This window comes from Sesamum indicum, linkage group LG13 (assembly GCF_026168435.1).
Source record: "Sesamum indicum cultivar Baizhima isolate 11 linkage group LG13, ASM2616843v1, whole genome shotgun sequence".
Classification (NCBI taxonomy): domain Eukaryota; kingdom Viridiplantae; phylum Streptophyta; class Magnoliopsida; order Lamiales; family Pedaliaceae; genus Sesamum; species Sesamum indicum.
The window spans coordinates 9,013,893-9,030,358 of record NC_142669.1 but is presented as its reverse complement, the minus strand read 5'-3'; the positions used below and the strand labels follow the sequence as shown (position 1 = coordinate 9,030,358).

At 33.4% G+C, this 16,466-nt stretch overlaps 1 protein-coding gene across 2 annotated transcripts; it reads left to right on the top strand.

Annotated features, from left to right (window-relative positions):
* The first annotated feature begins 7,884 nt into the window (after positions 1–7,884).
* On the top strand, positions 7,885–16,113 carry LOC105176724 (amino-terminal region of chorein). Of its 2 annotated transcripts, XM_011099622.3 has the most exons (20): positions 7,885–8,237; positions 8,344–8,432; positions 8,621–8,730; positions 8,836–8,887; positions 9,048–9,136; positions 9,807–9,873; positions 9,974–10,036; positions 10,281–10,451; positions 10,649–10,742; positions 10,828–10,907; positions 11,030–11,105; positions 11,295–11,338; positions 11,506–11,573; positions 12,140–12,225; positions 12,319–12,476; positions 12,613–13,942; positions 14,063–14,349; positions 14,801–15,037; positions 15,125–15,281; positions 15,543–16,113. In XM_011099622.3, exons 1-20 carry the CDS (start codon positions 8,126–8,128, stop codon positions 15,836–15,838), a joined length of 3,666 nt encoding a protein of 1,221 aa, XP_011097924.1. In that variant the 5' UTR covers positions 7,885–8,125; the 3' UTR covers positions 15,839–16,113. The 2 variants fall into 2 exon arrangements, with proteins under 2 accessions (XP_011097924.1, XP_088733038.1); XM_088876912.1 differs by lacking the exons at positions 7,885–8,237; positions 8,344–8,432; positions 8,621–8,730 and having other exon boundaries at positions 8,850–8,887; positions 9,034–9,136.
* The last annotated feature ends 353 nt before the right edge of the window (positions 16,114–16,466 follow it).

The following is a 16,466-nucleotide window of genomic DNA, read 5'->3' as shown; positions in this document are numbered from 1 at the left end:
GGTAAAATGACATATGGTTTTGGTAATCAATGAATTGTTTATTATCGCACGTAAAATTATTAAATGGGCCATTAAATCCATCTGTTGTATTGATTTGATTTGGGATTTTTGATAAAGATCGTCAAGTGGAGCTTCCTATTCAGCATATAAATTAAATAAATTATTTTTATTAAAATTCAATACCTTAAAGTAATTAATAATGGCTTACATAATATGGATCAATTAAGACGTCCTTAAATATACTTATTTATGCCGCAAATCACGATCTCGTTAATTAATCAGTCTTATTAATTAATTTTTATACACGTATATTTCAAATTAATTCATTTTATTAAATTTTAAATTATTTACTCATATTTGAAAAAATACATATGCATATCGAGTGTATTTTAAACGCTAATAAAATTTGAATATTTTTTACATTTTTGTTATTTAATTTTAGTACAACGTAAAAGTCAACTTGACTCCGTCCTCATCAGCGTGGTTTTACAATGATAACGAATTACGAAATTGCCCACGCCAAATTCGGTAAATTACATGTTTTTTTTACGAAATCATTGGATGGAAGTTTGGACAAAATACCATAGAAATTGCACAAAATACCACTTGGCCTAGGATGCAATAAAACTCGTAGTCTTTTTTATATATATAGTCAGAGTCGTGGCTATTTATCTTATTTTTATATAAATTTATTATTATTTTTATAATTATATAATGAGGAATATATTATTTGATTGTGGCTTGGTGATGTCGTTCACATGAATTTAAAAGCATATAAAATATCAGTTATTAGATCACATACAGTATCACCATCATGTGTTGATTCAACAATTCACAGCTCGTATGGGTATAAATTCAAATGGGTGGCATGAATTTTTTCGTTATAAATTGATTTCGCAATAAATTAATTTAATTGTGAGCAACATAATGTTATAAAGTAAACTAAAAATAATATTAAGATAATTACATAATTTGATAAATAGTGTAATTACACAAACTTTTATGGTTTGAAAAATTACATTTAATATCCTTGATATTAATTTTTATTTAATAAATAGGTCCATTCGTTAATCAATATTCACATCATTTATTGATATTAACAAAAAAGCTTAATAAAAATTGATATTTGCCATCAATTGACATATCACACGTCAAACAATTTTTTTCTGAATAAACTACCATTGTGACGGTGAAAATATGCCTCCTCACATATATTAACGTGTGAAGATGTATAAATATAATTTGATCATGAAAATAATTATTTGACTTGTAACAAATCAGTAACAAGCCAATCAGAAAAAATATGAAAGTGAATTTTAACCAACGGGTAGATTTATTTATTAATCGGAAGAACATCTAAGAAGTACTAAATAGACGGATAGAGGTTCTGGATTACTCATTTCAGGCTTCGACATAAACTCTAACTTCTGAGACTGGGTGCCCTTGCTCCGGATAATAAGGGTTATCGATCGGCATCGAAGTATCCTTTCACTCTCATGCTTTCATAGGAAAAGATGATCTGGACTGGTCACCCGCATGCTAAAGCATGGTCTATATGGTAAAAAAAAAGGTTTCCTCCTAGTGAATTCTTCATCTATGGATTTTCCCGCATTATTATATAAATAAACATGTATCGTCCAGGCTCTATGTAATTGAGCTCGACTGAAAGGTTTGAAGATGCTCGACTGACGGAAGTAGCTCAATTGATATAATGTAATTTTTTGGACCACAGAGGATTATATATAATTACACCAAATATTGAGGGAGAATAGTGTAATTATCTCTAATAAATGTGTATGTATAGAGTAAAAATTGGGATATTTTTGTAAAAAGGGCAAAAAGAAAAAAAAAATGTTGAAAAAAGAAGTGATGGAGAGACGCAGCCGCAATGTGGTTGGCAAATTTAATACGTCACTTTCAAGTTTCGTGGTATCGATCCCTCCAAAATAACTCCTCCATTGCTTGTTTTGTTAGCCCCCACTACCTTCTTGTATTTATTTTTTAATTTAAATATTAGTCATTGTCACAAGTAATATTTAGGGATAATTTACATTTTTTTTTCTAATATTTAGTGTAATTACACGTAAACTTTATAGTTTGAAAAATTACATATTAGCACCTCTGATGTTTGCTTTCGTCTAACAAAAAAGTCACTCTATTACTTAAATTCACTGAATTTGTTGATACTAACGAAAAAACTGAATAAAAATTGATAATTTGACTTATTACTAACTTATTGCAAGTCAAATAGATTTTTTCAAACTAAATTACCCATATAAACGAGATACAATGTAGAAGTGGAGGGTAAAAGGGATAATATATTGATTGATTAAAAAATAATTTGAATCATTTGAAATAAATAAGCAATTATATTAGTAAAAATATTATAGGGTATAATTGATATTTTAAATTTTAATTTTAGGGTGTCATAAATAGATAGTTGTGATTGGATGCATAAAAATATGACGAACATCCATAATAGTATTGATGTCAAAATACTTTAGATTAATTTTTTAAAAAAATATATGAAAGTAATAATGTTACCATATACTTTCATTATATTGACGCTAGTCGTTGTCATAGGCGGTTGCCGTAAGCATATAAAAAAGAACTATGATTTCGGATAATGAGGAAAAGAAATATGAAAAGAAACAATCGTGGTGGAATCCCATGAAAATAAAGAAACGTCGAGTGAGGTGGAGGAAAAGAAATAAATTGTAATTGTGACTATAGTAGGATATATATATATTTTTTTATAATAGTATAGATAAGAAATTGTGATGGCAACGTGAAAGTAAAGACACAAGAAGTAGTAAAAATAAAGAAAACAAAGTTGCATTTGGATGAAATTTGAGAAAAATAAACCGAAAGAAGAAAGTTGTGTACGTTTTGTTGGGAAAATATTCATAATTGAAATATTCGATATTACATTGAATTTTGGAATTAATTAAATTCAAATTACGAATTTATTAAGAGAAATGCAATCTGTAATAAGTAGAGCTCGAACCCACTACCAAAAGAAATAACTATAAAAATTGGATACGTTAATAATTCAAACTAACGAATACGTCAAAACGAGACAAAAACATTATGAGTTATTTTAGAAATAAACATAAATACACGTCTACAGAATTCAAACTTATAATATTTTAATTGTGAAATCTCAATTTATTATAAATGAGAAATCATTTGATTGAGATGCAATATTCTAGAAGTGAAACTGGGAAGAAGTACACGAAAGCGTTGTTATACGAAGAGCATTGTATGCGTCCAAATTCAGTAAGCTTTGGAGGGATTGCGTATGAGACCATTTTTGTCCGGATTCTTTGGTTTTTGCTTTTTCTTTTTATTTTTCTAAATTAGTAATTCTTATAATTTTTTCCACCAAATAGAAATACTATATGAATAACTTTCAATAATTATTTATGTTGAAATATATTAAAATACCTAAAAATTTCATAGTCTCGAGACTCTCGACTTTCGTTGTTTGCTTCCAAAACTCGTTTTGTAGATCTTGAAATTCGGCTATGAAGTGTAATTCCCATACATATATGTATTGTATGATTTTATTTTTAATTTTCAGTTTTCAATTTTAGAAAATAATGAGAATGAAAACATATTTTTTTTATTAATATTCTCGCTGAAAATGTTTTACTATTATTTTTATCTAAATCATTACTTTAATTAATAAACTAATATAATATAAGAATAATTATATTTACGATCCGTATATATAAATCATCCCCGACATCTAAAAGTAAAGGTCGTTTGTGTAATGATTGTGAATTTTTCCGGGGGCGTAAGGTTAATTTTCTAAAAAATAAGTATGGTTTGTATAAATAAATCAACATTTTATGTAGATGTATGCGTAATTATCCAAAAGTGTAGTTTGCGTAAATAAATAATAAGTCAGTAAACCGGACTGTAAATCTGCAAGACTCCAATCCGTCGATCCAAAATTCAATGCACCCTTGAATTCTATAAGACTACATTTGGATCGATAATTTAAAATTATAAATTTTAAATTCTTGTAAGATGAATCATTCAAAATTATTTTTTTAAATTTAAATTCATCAATTCAAATATAATATAATTAAGGTATTTATTTTATTATTTAAAAGGTATTGGTACCTTAGTAGTTGTGTTAAAACTCTTTTTCCATGACATGTTCTCTCATCTTCAGTCATGTCAGCCGTCAATTATGGAATATTAAGACTAATCAATTATATCCAAATTTCGGACACATAAAAAAGGTAACTAGCTGTATATCATTCAGATGCCCCCCACTCCCCCCCACCCCACACACACACACAAAAAAAAAGGATCAAAATAAAAAATAATAAAAAAAATTATAATATTTGAAGTTGTCAATTAACTGATGAATCTTTCATGGAATGTGACAAGAAAAAAAAATGATAAAATGGTCACTTTTTGACTTTCATTTTCACTCATAAATTTATTTATTTATGTTGGTTATATTATCATTAGTTGATGGGATAAACATAGGTATATATATACATATATTTAACAATTCGAATTTTTACTGTTTTTTTAAGTATTAAATTAAAAGAAAATCAACGAATACAGTGCGATTTTATTTCAAATTTAATTTGTTAAACAAATCATAATAAACAATTTGACTCGATTTGGTTCAAATTGTTTGAGTGGCTTTGAAATTTTTTTGATAACCCTTAATTAGAATCTTAGTACTAAGTCTAAAAAATACGACTATGCGTTTGTTCTTTAAGTAAAATAGAAAATATAAAGTATCTTATGTTTTCAAAATACAATAGCTATACTGAGGAGAATCATATATATAAAAAAAAAGACATTTAAAATGTGAAAGTTGAAAAATACATTGATCTGTCTTTTTTTGACAAATAAAGGATCATTGAATTTGAAAGTAGGTTAAATTTGTTCGTTAAAATTAGATCCGCTTGCTATCGGACACATATAAAAGTGAAATTCATTAGTAATTCGAATCATATATATATATATATTTTGGTAAATGTTAGTTTCATTAATAAAACAAGATCGTACAGTACAACAGTGCTCAACTGGTGGTTTATCCCTCGACAGGCCAAGGGATACGCCATAATCTATATAACGCACATGAACTAACAGAACGAGATAAATTAATACTGATAATCCTTTGTCTAATATCTTCCACAATAATGGTGGCTATGATATTCGGTGGTCGCTCCGTATGCTCAAAGCGTCTCAAATTTCGTTCCCTCCAAATGTGGTAAATGCAAGCATCCAGAAGTGCACGATAAGCCAAGTTAATGATAATCCTCACATTAATTTATTTAATGTGTTATTTTTATAGTTTGTCAATAATTTAAAATATTACATTTAAACCCTGAAAAAGTTAAATATATTTATGATTAATGTTACAATTATTGTACTTATTGCATAATTAATTTAATTTAAAGAAATCAAAATTGAGAAATAATAGTATAATAAGCAATGCTACAAACAAATAATGGGTAAATAGAAATCTTAACAGTAGGAATTGGGCTGCTCCAAGGCTCTAAAAAGCAGGCCAGCCTCCATTATCAATGGGCCATCAAGCATTGGGACAAATGGAATAAAATATATATAGAGAAAAATAAAAACTAAAAATAGTATATTTACTTTTAATAATTAAAAAATGTTTGTGTATTATTAATTTAGAGGATTTTGTTTAATTCATATAAAGTCTATGATTTGTTTGTATTTCGATATATGTTTGATATGAATTATTACTATATTAAATCAAATTTTAAATATAAAATATAATTTATGTTTATACGTTCAACTGGACTGGTAATCTACCGTTTGCTTAATGTATATTGATTTTTGTAAATTCTTCAAGCCCAAGATTGATCGAGCAATCCATCGTTACCCAACAACTAAAAATCGATTATCTCAAATGCTGAATTATTATTTTTATATACATATTAATGATTTTTCTACCATTTTTTATTTTACTCACTAAAATTAGAAAAGATAAATACAAAATATTTTTTACGGGTAAATTACAAAGGCTCTCATAATATTTTTCATAATTATAGATATTCTGTTACTATTTAAAAAATTAAATACTCTCTAAAATACAATGGGCTATCACAGGAGTATTTGTTAGACGACCATTAATTTCATACGATATTTATAGTTTTTCAAATAATAAAAAAGATATTTTAACTATTATAAATTTGAGAAAAATACGTTGTAATCTACTCATTTTTTTATGTGTATCGACCTATAATCTAAAATTTACTAATTATCAAAATCAAATGGATCGATTTGAATCGATATTCGATCTCGACATACCAAATTGATAATTTTTAAAATTTTTAATTCGATTTTATCGAACGAACACCGCCACGTAAATACTATTAGGTAGTCTCTATATTGATGGATGGAGTACACTATTGACTATGTAGTATAGTAATAAATAAACAATAGTGAGTCCATCCCCACATTCTTTGAAAACTAACCAAATCCCACATGGAATGTTCCTTTAACAAGTTTTATATTGTTAATTGTACCATCAGCCTATCGCAACTCGACCTACCAAATTTTAATGTTTTATGCGTTAGGCAAAAGGTACATGAATATGCATAATCGTATTTCGTTTTCAGTACATATTCTATTCAAAATTATGTTTAGGCCCCTACAACGTCCCCTAACCATAAAGTATTAGAGATGCAACCCCACACTTTATTTAATTATTATTATTATTATATTAAGGTAAATTACAACCCACTGCTTTTAAATTTTGACATAATTATAAATATTTTTTTGTTGTTTGCAAAATTATAAATATCCCTGATTTTAACACACGTTTAACAACGAATCCATTTCGTTAGTCTCCATTAGATTTTCATTCAACTTAAATGGTTTTTCTAAAATACTTTTTATGGATTAATATTTCCTATGAATTACTTATTTTATCCACCCTCGATTTTTCTTTTAATAATTTTTAAGTAGTTTTTATTTCTTTAAAAAATTCAACATTATAAAATAGTAATGCCCGTATCACCATCTAGAAACTACATGATTATTTTTCATTAAAGAGGGTATTTGTAATTTTTTAAGAAATGAGAGAATTTTTATAATTATGTCAAATCTCAAAATAGATAGTTGTAATTTATCTTTATTCTTATTATTATGTTTGATAGATATGGAGGTGACTCGCACGTAATAACATGCTATCTTATTATCGCAATCAATTATTATAATTGAAAATTATAAGAGATAAATAAAATATATTCGATATTTTCAGGAGGTCCTATATTTCAGTTATTTTTGTTTTGTATTTTCGAAAGATAGAGAGATAGAATACAAAAATACTAGTTAGTATTTGATGTCAAAACATGGAACAATTGTACTTTTTTTGTTTACTTGGACGGACTCAATATGTTTGTTTTATTATATATAAATATAAATTATGTGTGTGTTTCTTTCAAAATTTTTAATATATTGAATTTTCAACCTTATATTAATATATAAATAAAATAAATTATGATGTTTTAAAAATATTTTTTGATTGATTATCAAATAATGAAAACAAACAGAGCCAACTTTACCTTTTTTCTACTATTCCAACCATACTTTACCCTAAAGTTTCCACAAAGCACAATAACTAAATTAATTAAATAATAATAATAATAAATAAAAAAGAAAAAAACCGACAAAAAGACACTTCTCCCGCCAACTATTATCTGACAGTCCACAGCATCCCGAGATCCAATAATCAGCTACAATCATCTACACTCGCACCCCTCTTTACACTCCCTGATCAAAATATTTGTATGATATCAACGCCATCAAATACACCATGATTGCTGGCCTCGCCGAAAGCTCCCCAACGCCGGGCCCATAGAATCGTCCGCACGTGCCAATCGTACACTTACTGTATTTTTTGAACCCGGCTAGCACGTGCCAGCCAAATGTTTCTCTCTCTCCTCCGAATGTCTATCAGCTTACTCTCTCTCAAATCAGATCCCGCCCCCAATCTGGTGGATTTCTTTTTATCACGGCGACACAGCCATCGCGCAATCGGCTCCGCCACTTTCGCGTTTCCGGCCGGCGCGCTGAGGTTTTGTTGGGCGGCTGATCGGTAGGATTCCGGGGAGAGATGGAGTCCATCTTGGCCCGAGCTTTAGAGTATACGCTGAAGTATTGGCTGAAATCGTTCACCAGAGATCAGTTCAAATTGCAGGGACGCACCGTGCAGCTTTCTAATTTAGGTAGGATTTTTGTGGTTTGGGATGCGTTTTGTATTTGTGAAGCTGGATTTTGAGAATTTGGTTGAGTTTTTTCATTGTATAATTCGGTGGAGGCTTTTGCTGTTAGATATAAATGGAGACGCGCTGCATGCAAGCGTAGGATTACCACCGGCGCTGAATGTCACCACCGCAAAAGTTGGCAAATTAGAAATTGTTGTGAGTACCTTCTCCACTCATCTAATTGGGAAATTGGAATTTGGGATTCTTCTCGAGTTCGAAGTTGAAGATTTACAGGAATCTGGTTTTGCAAAGTCGGATACGTTGAATAGAATTGAGGTTTTGCTTGTTTTATTTATGCGGTCCTGCTCGTTCGGGTTAATAGTATGTTTGTTTCAACTTTGAAGCTTCCTTCCGTGAGCAACGTACAAGTAGAACCAATTGTAGTGCAAGTTGACAGACTTGACCTAGTCTTGGAGGAAAATGATGATGTGGATCCATCTAGTAACTCAAGCAGGTGTGTTATGTTAACAGGCATAATGAGCTCCTTTCACCTGATCATTTGTTTTGGATGGTTATGAAAGCTTGAATTCTCAATTTATATTTTCTGTTTTTCCTGCAGTACGGCCTCAACCAGTTCTGCAAAGGGTAGTGGGTATGGATTCGCTGACAAGGTTAATCTCTGCATTCTATACTTGATCACATAATTTTTCAATGCCATTTTCTAGTACTTGATTTCTTTGTTGCTTGTATATGAGAACTTCTTTAGAACTTCAAACAATTATGATCTGCGTTATAAATTTGATGGCCACATGTTCAGTCTCTATCTATCAGATTGCGGATGGAATGACATTACAAATTCAGACTGTAAATCTCTTACTTGAAACTCATGGTCGAGCTCGACGAGGAGGAGGAGCGACTTGGTATATCTTCGCACCTTCCTAATCAATAAACTTTTTATTTCTAATGGGCAGCAAGGTGTTGATAAACAGTAGGCTCAAATTCTGAATTCAAACTGTAAAGCATGCCTTATTAAGGAAAATCAGCTTTCCTCAAATGGAATATGTTTGTGAATAGTCTTGTGTGCAATGCATTCAACATATTAATCCTCAGTTGGTTTATGTGTACTAATAGTACGACTCATGAAACATCTTAGAGGACGTTCAGTGACAACAGCAAACTCAGATCTGAATTTAATTCAGTATTAGATCATTTCTTTAAGATATAAATTCTAACTTTTCTTACGAAGTAGCCTGCGACTGAGTGGAAAGAGCTTTCACAGACAGAGTCTATATTCGATGCTATCAGCACATATATTTTTTCAGCAGGCAAACAAGCTGCAAATTCGAATCTATTAAAAATGTGTTACCTTGGACAAATCAAATAAGCCTCTGCTGATTAATTGACACATTTTGAGGTATGAAAGAGAGCATCTACTAGGCACCAAGATAAGTATTAAAATTTAACAATCAGGAAGGAAGCAAGACTAGTCAATGCCACACAGAAGATTTTGTGTTGAAGAGCATTTCACACTCTTTTCTTTTATTTATTTTTCTTCCTTGTGTTCTCAATTAACCTTTTCCAATCCAACAGGGCATCGCCGATGGCTTCCATCACTATGCGAAACCTTGTGCTCTATACAACAAATGAAAGCTGGAAGGTTGTGCTCTAAACTGTTTGGAAGTATAAGTTTTATATTTATTGCTTCAGGTGCATATGTAGCAGAACAGGTTTCTTATCAGAACTAACTGCTCTAACAGGTTGTAAATCTTAAGGAGGCAAGGGACTTTTCAAGTGACAAGAAGTTTATATACGTGTTCAGAGTAAACAAACCCACTTATCTTTTTATATTCCTGTTCGTGTTCATTTTAATACTGTAGATGTAAACAGAAAAGTTGCAATAGTATGTGTATCTTCCTGTCCTGTTTTTCATCTGAAATATTCTCCTCTGAGCTATTGGCGTGCAGTCATTTTTTGATAACATTTTCCTATGTGTTTTACAACAGTTCATTTGTTTATTTATATGTTTTAGCAAATGATGGACAATGCCCTATTTTTGATTCACAGAAACTTGAGTGGGAACATTTGTCTGTTGACCTTCTGCCTCATCCGGATATGTTTTCAGATGCAAATTTTTTAAATTCTCAAGGAGGGTCTAATAGAAAAGACGATGATGGTGCAAAGCGAGTATTCTTTGGCGGGGAGCGATTCGTTGAGGGGATCTCAGGAGAGGCTTATGTATGCAATTTAGCATTTCAGTTCATTTTGAGAACTTCACCTTCCACTGAATAGTAGACACTTCTGTTTCACTGATCTGCTGGAAAACATTTCTTTTTATTTTTTTAAGATTCTTTTGTGCTATTGAACATAATCTCTATGCGAGTACTGTTTCTTATGAATATTTATAGTATGTGGAGTTCTATGACTATTTTCAGATTACAATTCAAAGGACAGAGCTAAATAGTCCTCTAGGACTCGAGGTTCAATTGCATATTACAGAGGCTGTTTGCCCTGCTTTAAGTGAACCTGGCAAGTATTAAGAGTTTGATGCTTTTTTTTTTTGGTTTTGCTTCTTAGACATCCCGAGTTTAACATAATACCTCAATATTAGCAGGATTACGAGCTCTTCTACGTTTCTTCACGGGATTGTATGTCTGTCTAAATAGAGGAGATGTGAATCCAAGTGCTCAGCAAGTATGATTCTTGCCCAGTTTTTTCTCGAGCATGTTTTGCTATCACCTGATAACATTTTAGGCTCTCTCTAGCAATTTTGAGGACTCCAATAGATATCAACTATATTACCTCTTTCTTGGCAGCGGTCTGCAGAAGCAGCTGGTCGCTCTTTAGTCTCTTTGATCGTGGATCACATATTTCTCTGTATAAAAGATGCTGGTTGGTTATTCAATTTTGATGCGCCTTTATTTCCTTTGTCCAATACTTTTCCTTTCTCCATCCAATTCCTATCCAAAGAAATTTTGTGCTAGTATCTTTCCCCAGTGCCAATACTACAGATGATGATGCCCTTTGGTCCAAATCATAATTGTTTCCAGTTTTGGTCTAACTAGTTTGTTTAACTTGCAGAGTTCCAGCTAGAACTTTTGATGCAATCACTATTCTTCTCTCGGGTTAGTCTATGATTAATTGGAAGAATATCACATATCTAGACGTGCAATTTTTTGGATTCTGTGCAAGCATACGCTTATGTTGTGCATGTTCATTACCAAATATTCTGATGCCTCTCCTGTAGTTTTGCTGCCTGGAGAAGTACTAAGTTTTTCATTTCTTCATTCAGGCAAGTGTTTCTGATGGAGAGAATGCCAAGTATCTGACTCGGGTTATGGTAGGTGGATTGTTCTTGAGGTAAGATTGATATCTATATTGCAGCTGTATGACATGCTACCATCTGCCCATTAGACCTAATTGACTGAAAGCTATTTTCTCCCCCGAATCAGAGTGTTGCAAACTAAGAAACAGAGAACAAAAGAGCAAAAAAGAGTCATAATTTCTGGAGTTGGGTATATTATTAAACCGTATTTGTTGCCGAAGTTGAGCACTATAATGACATGGTCCTGTTTTCAATCATGACTGTGTAGTAATCAGCTCTCTTGCTGATGCAACTGCAATCCATTTTCAGTGCACTTATTTCACTTTTTGGTACAATTTCCAATTTTAGAAAACTTCCATTTGTGTCGTGAAACATTTTGTCTAACAACGTACTCTGTTGAGGGCATGCTGTAAAAGGTTAAGGACCAAGTTTGTGGCTCTGGGGACATTTCTGAATTAGAATTTCTATGGAACAATTGTTACCTAGAAGTTATCTCTCACATATTCTACTTGGATGTCTGTTCTTGTTTTGCATTTGGCATTTTGCATTGGGTTATTTCATTGGTGCCACTAATGACTAATCTATGTGAAATAAAATGCAGGGATACATTTTCACGCCCGCCATGCACCTTAATACAACCATCGATGCAGGATGTGCCAGTTGATTTCTCACATATCCCAGACTTTGGTATTATATACTTGCTCCAAAATCGTTTAGGGTTGCCATTTTATGTTATGAGTTTTTATCTCTGAATTTTGTCATACTTTACTGTTTAAACAGGTGAGAACTTTCCTCCTATTATATATCCTTTGGGAGACCAGAAGTGGCGATACAATTGCAGTGTGCCCCTGATCTGTCTCCATTCTCTCCAGCTATTGCCCTCCCCAAGCCCACCAATTTTCGCTTCCAGAACTGTTATCGACTGTCAGCCTCTAATGGTTGGTCTTTACTCTTTTCAACTTATTCTTCTTCTTGATATCATACTTGTTTGTAGCACATCCTTCTGGCCAGAAATCTTGGACTTCATTTACTCTGCTGGCCATAAATGCTTATCTCCTTCCCTTTATATTGCAGATTCATCTCCAGGAAGAATCCTGTCTGAGGATATCATCCTTCCTGGCTGATGGAATTGTTGTTAATTCTGGTGCTGTGCTGCCAGACTTCTCAATCAAGTCTCTTGTGTTCAACCTTAAAGGTTTAGATGTTACCGTTCCACTTGAAATTGGAAAACTGAATCACTCTTCTCAAAGTTGCAACATGCCATTTCCGAGTTCATTTGCTGGGGCAAGGCTTCGTGTTGAAGATTTGATGTTTTCCCAGTCACCTTCCCTAGAACTAAGATTTTTGAACCTTGACAAGGATCCTGCATGCTTCTGTCTTTGGGAAAACCAACCAGTTGATGCCAGCCAGAAGAAATTGACTGCTGGAGCTTCTCTAATTAGTTTGTCTTTGGAGACCTGCAATGACCTAATTGGGAGGGGTAGTTCTTGCAACGAGTCAGGTTTGTGGAGATGCGTTGAGGTGAAAGATATGTGTCTTGAGGTAGCAATGGTGACTCCAGATGGTAGTCCTTTAACAAATATCCCACCTCCTGGAGGGGTCGTCAGAGTAGGGCTTGCTTGTGAACAATATGTTTCAAACACTTCGGTAGAACAACTTTTCTTTGTTCTAGATCTCTATGCTTATCTTGGCACTGTTAGTGAAAGAATGGCTGTTGGGGAGAAAAACAAAAACCTGATGGAAGCAAAAACTGAGTCGTTAGGTGGAAATATAATGGAAAATATTCCTGGTGATACTGCTGTAACTCTAGCTGTGAAGGAGCTGCAGCTGAGATTTATGGAATCTACTTCTGACAGTCTGGGCATACCTCTAGTTCGTTTTATGGGTGATGATTTGTCCATCAGAGTTGGCCATAGAACTCTTGGTGGTGCAATAGCAATTTCATCTGCTGTACGGTGGGAGAGAGTCGAGGTAGACTGCACGGACACTGTGAATGACTTCAGACATGAGAATGGCTCTGACTTGACACTTACCCAAAGCGGTGATGTGGATGGGAAAGAATGCCGTCAGTTAAGAGCTGTGTTTTGGGTTCAAAATAGTAGAATTTATCAATCAAATCGTAAGACTGCTACAGTACCATTTCTGGACATATCCATGGTCCATGTGATTCCATATAGTGCACAAGATATCGAGTGCCACAGTTTAAATGTGTCAGCTTGTATTGCTGGTGTCCGCCTTGGTGGAGGAATGAGTTATGCTGAATCTTTGCTTCATAGGTTTGGGATTCTTGGCCCTGATGGTGGACCAGGGGAAGGTCTTACTAGAGGATTAGAGCATTTATCTGGTGGACCTTTATCAAAGCTTCTTAAAGCATCCCCTCTGATGATGAATGGGCTTGGAGAGAGTATGAACGACTACCTATTTAACTATACTATCCCTTCTCCCTTCTATGTTATTCATACTTAACACATAAAATTGATGTTCTTCTTTTACGTCATTGTTTCCCCTCTCTCTCTCCACCTAGATGGAAGTTTGGAAGATGGAAAGCCTGGCAGCCTCTTGCATTTGGGTGCCCCTGATGATGTGGATATAACAATTGAATTACGAGACTGGTTATTTGCTCTTGAAGGTGCAGAGGAGATGGCAGATAGGTCCTTCTTCCCTTATTCTGAAGATCCTCATAGAGAAGAGAGGAGCTGGCATACACAGTTTAAGAGTGTGCATGTCAAAGCGAAAAGCAGCGCGAAGCATTTAAGAACTGGCAGCATAAAACCAAGTGGAAAGCTGAAATATCCTATTGAGTTGATTACAGTGAGAACTTGCTTCCGTCCTCTTAAGAGATATCACTGTTGGTATTTGTGTGTCCAATTGGTTATGTTTCTTAATTTCTTGAATTATTTGTTTCCCTACCAAATGCTCCTGACTGATTTTTCGTCTACCAGGTGAAACTTATATTTCATTTTTCCAAATATGACTTGCTGATGCTTGTAATTTTTTCTTTGGTTCACTTGACACGTTTTCTGCTCATCCTTATTTGCTTCGTCAACTAATCTTTATATAGCTGCTGGATTGACCCTAAAAAGGAGAATTTTTGTCATTTAACTTAAATGTATTACGATAGGTTATTACTTAAGTCTGCCACTGAATTTGTTGCTCTGTCATTATGAGTTTTGTTGTTATTAAGCAGAAAATATCCATGTAGCAAATTACTACCTTTGCAACTGCAATATTTTTTAACAACTTTGCAATAAAATGGTTGCAGGTTGGCCTGGAAGGTCTGCAGATCTTAAAGCCAACGACAGCTCCCCAGGGGATGCAATTGGATGGGATTTCTGCAAAACAGATTCTGCAGAATGGTTTGCCTGAAAGTGAAAAGCCAGCTGTTGAGAGATGTCGAGGTGTCAATGTGTCAGTTGACGTTGTGACTTCTGATGAAGACATTGACGATGCAACGGTCAAGTGGGTGGTAGACAAGTTTAAGTTCTCAGTGAATGAGCCGGTAAAGAGAGTTATGATTTATTATAGTATATCACTTCCGTCATATTCCTTTTATCTAGCAACAGGATCAACTTATTTTTCTTCGTAGATTGAGGCTGTAGTGAAGAAGGATGAGCTGCAATATCTGGCTTTCCTGTTCAAGTCTGAGGTTGACTCTCTGGGTAGAATAGCTGCTGGAGTCCTGCGAATTCTCAAATTAGAAGGATCCATTGGCTCAGCAGCAATCAGCCAACTAAGTAACTTAGGTAATTTCAGTCCCCTAAATTTAGTCATGGTCTGAAATTATACAACTCTAGCTATTATCTGCTGCAATCCCACTGATATCCAGTTAAGAATGTCACCAAGTAATTTCCTTTGGTTAACAAGACGAGGAAGTAGGGGGATTTTAAGAGAGATGTGTGCATTTCGTTTTGACGGCTGAACTTCTATTTTTGCTCATAGTACTGGGAAATCCCACTCACCAAATCACTTCACCATTTCCTGATTGTTGTTGCTGTAACGCGCAGGAAGTGAGAGTTTTGACAGGATTTTTACGCCTGAAAACTTAAGTAGGCGCAGCAGCGCCAGCACTCTGGGGCTTAGTCCATCGTCTAACGTAGCTCTGGGAAGTTGGAGTCCAGGCATGGAGTTGACATGGGCTTCTCTTGAGGAGGCAGTTTTGGATTCAAAGGCGAAATGTGCTGCTCTTGCTGAGCTGAGTTGTTCAGAATCCTCCGCCGAATACCTCGATAATGTCAAACAGCTAAGTGAAAAACTTGAAAGCATGCAGAAATTACTCAATCAATTTAAAACTCAGTTATGAGAAAATTTTCCCCCCTTTTTTTCTTCTGTTTCTTGATATAATATAGAAAATTGGGTGAAACGTCCCAAAATTCTAGAGTTTGTGTCTCATCCTATAATTTCATAATTTTTTCTTGTAGATAGATAGCATACATACAAATATATAGTAGTGTCTGTACCATTTTGTGCCGATTTAAAGTTTGTGAAAGGTCATAGTTCATAAGGAAATTTTGTATTTGATAAATGATTACAATATCTTGAGTGGACAAATAAAATTTTGATCTCTCTCTCTCTCTACCCCCCACAAGTTGATGCTACATGTTTTCTGCTGTGCATTTTCGCTAGAAGACGTTGACGACTGCTTATCATGAAATTAGTACCAAAATCACAAAGTATAAACCAAGCATAAGAATGATGTTCATGTCGTTGCCCATTGTCCGTATTAACAGAAATTTTGTGAGTTTATCATACATTATTTGATTTGTATGATGTTTAAAGAGTGATCGTAACATGCTAAATATTAATCATTTAGTATTATAAAATTTATTTCGAATCTTCGTGCTGAACTGTAAAAACGAACAAAAGAAAGTAAAATCCAAGATATTTGTAAGAGTCCCAATTCCCTATCAGCCTTATCCTCTCCTTGCTTT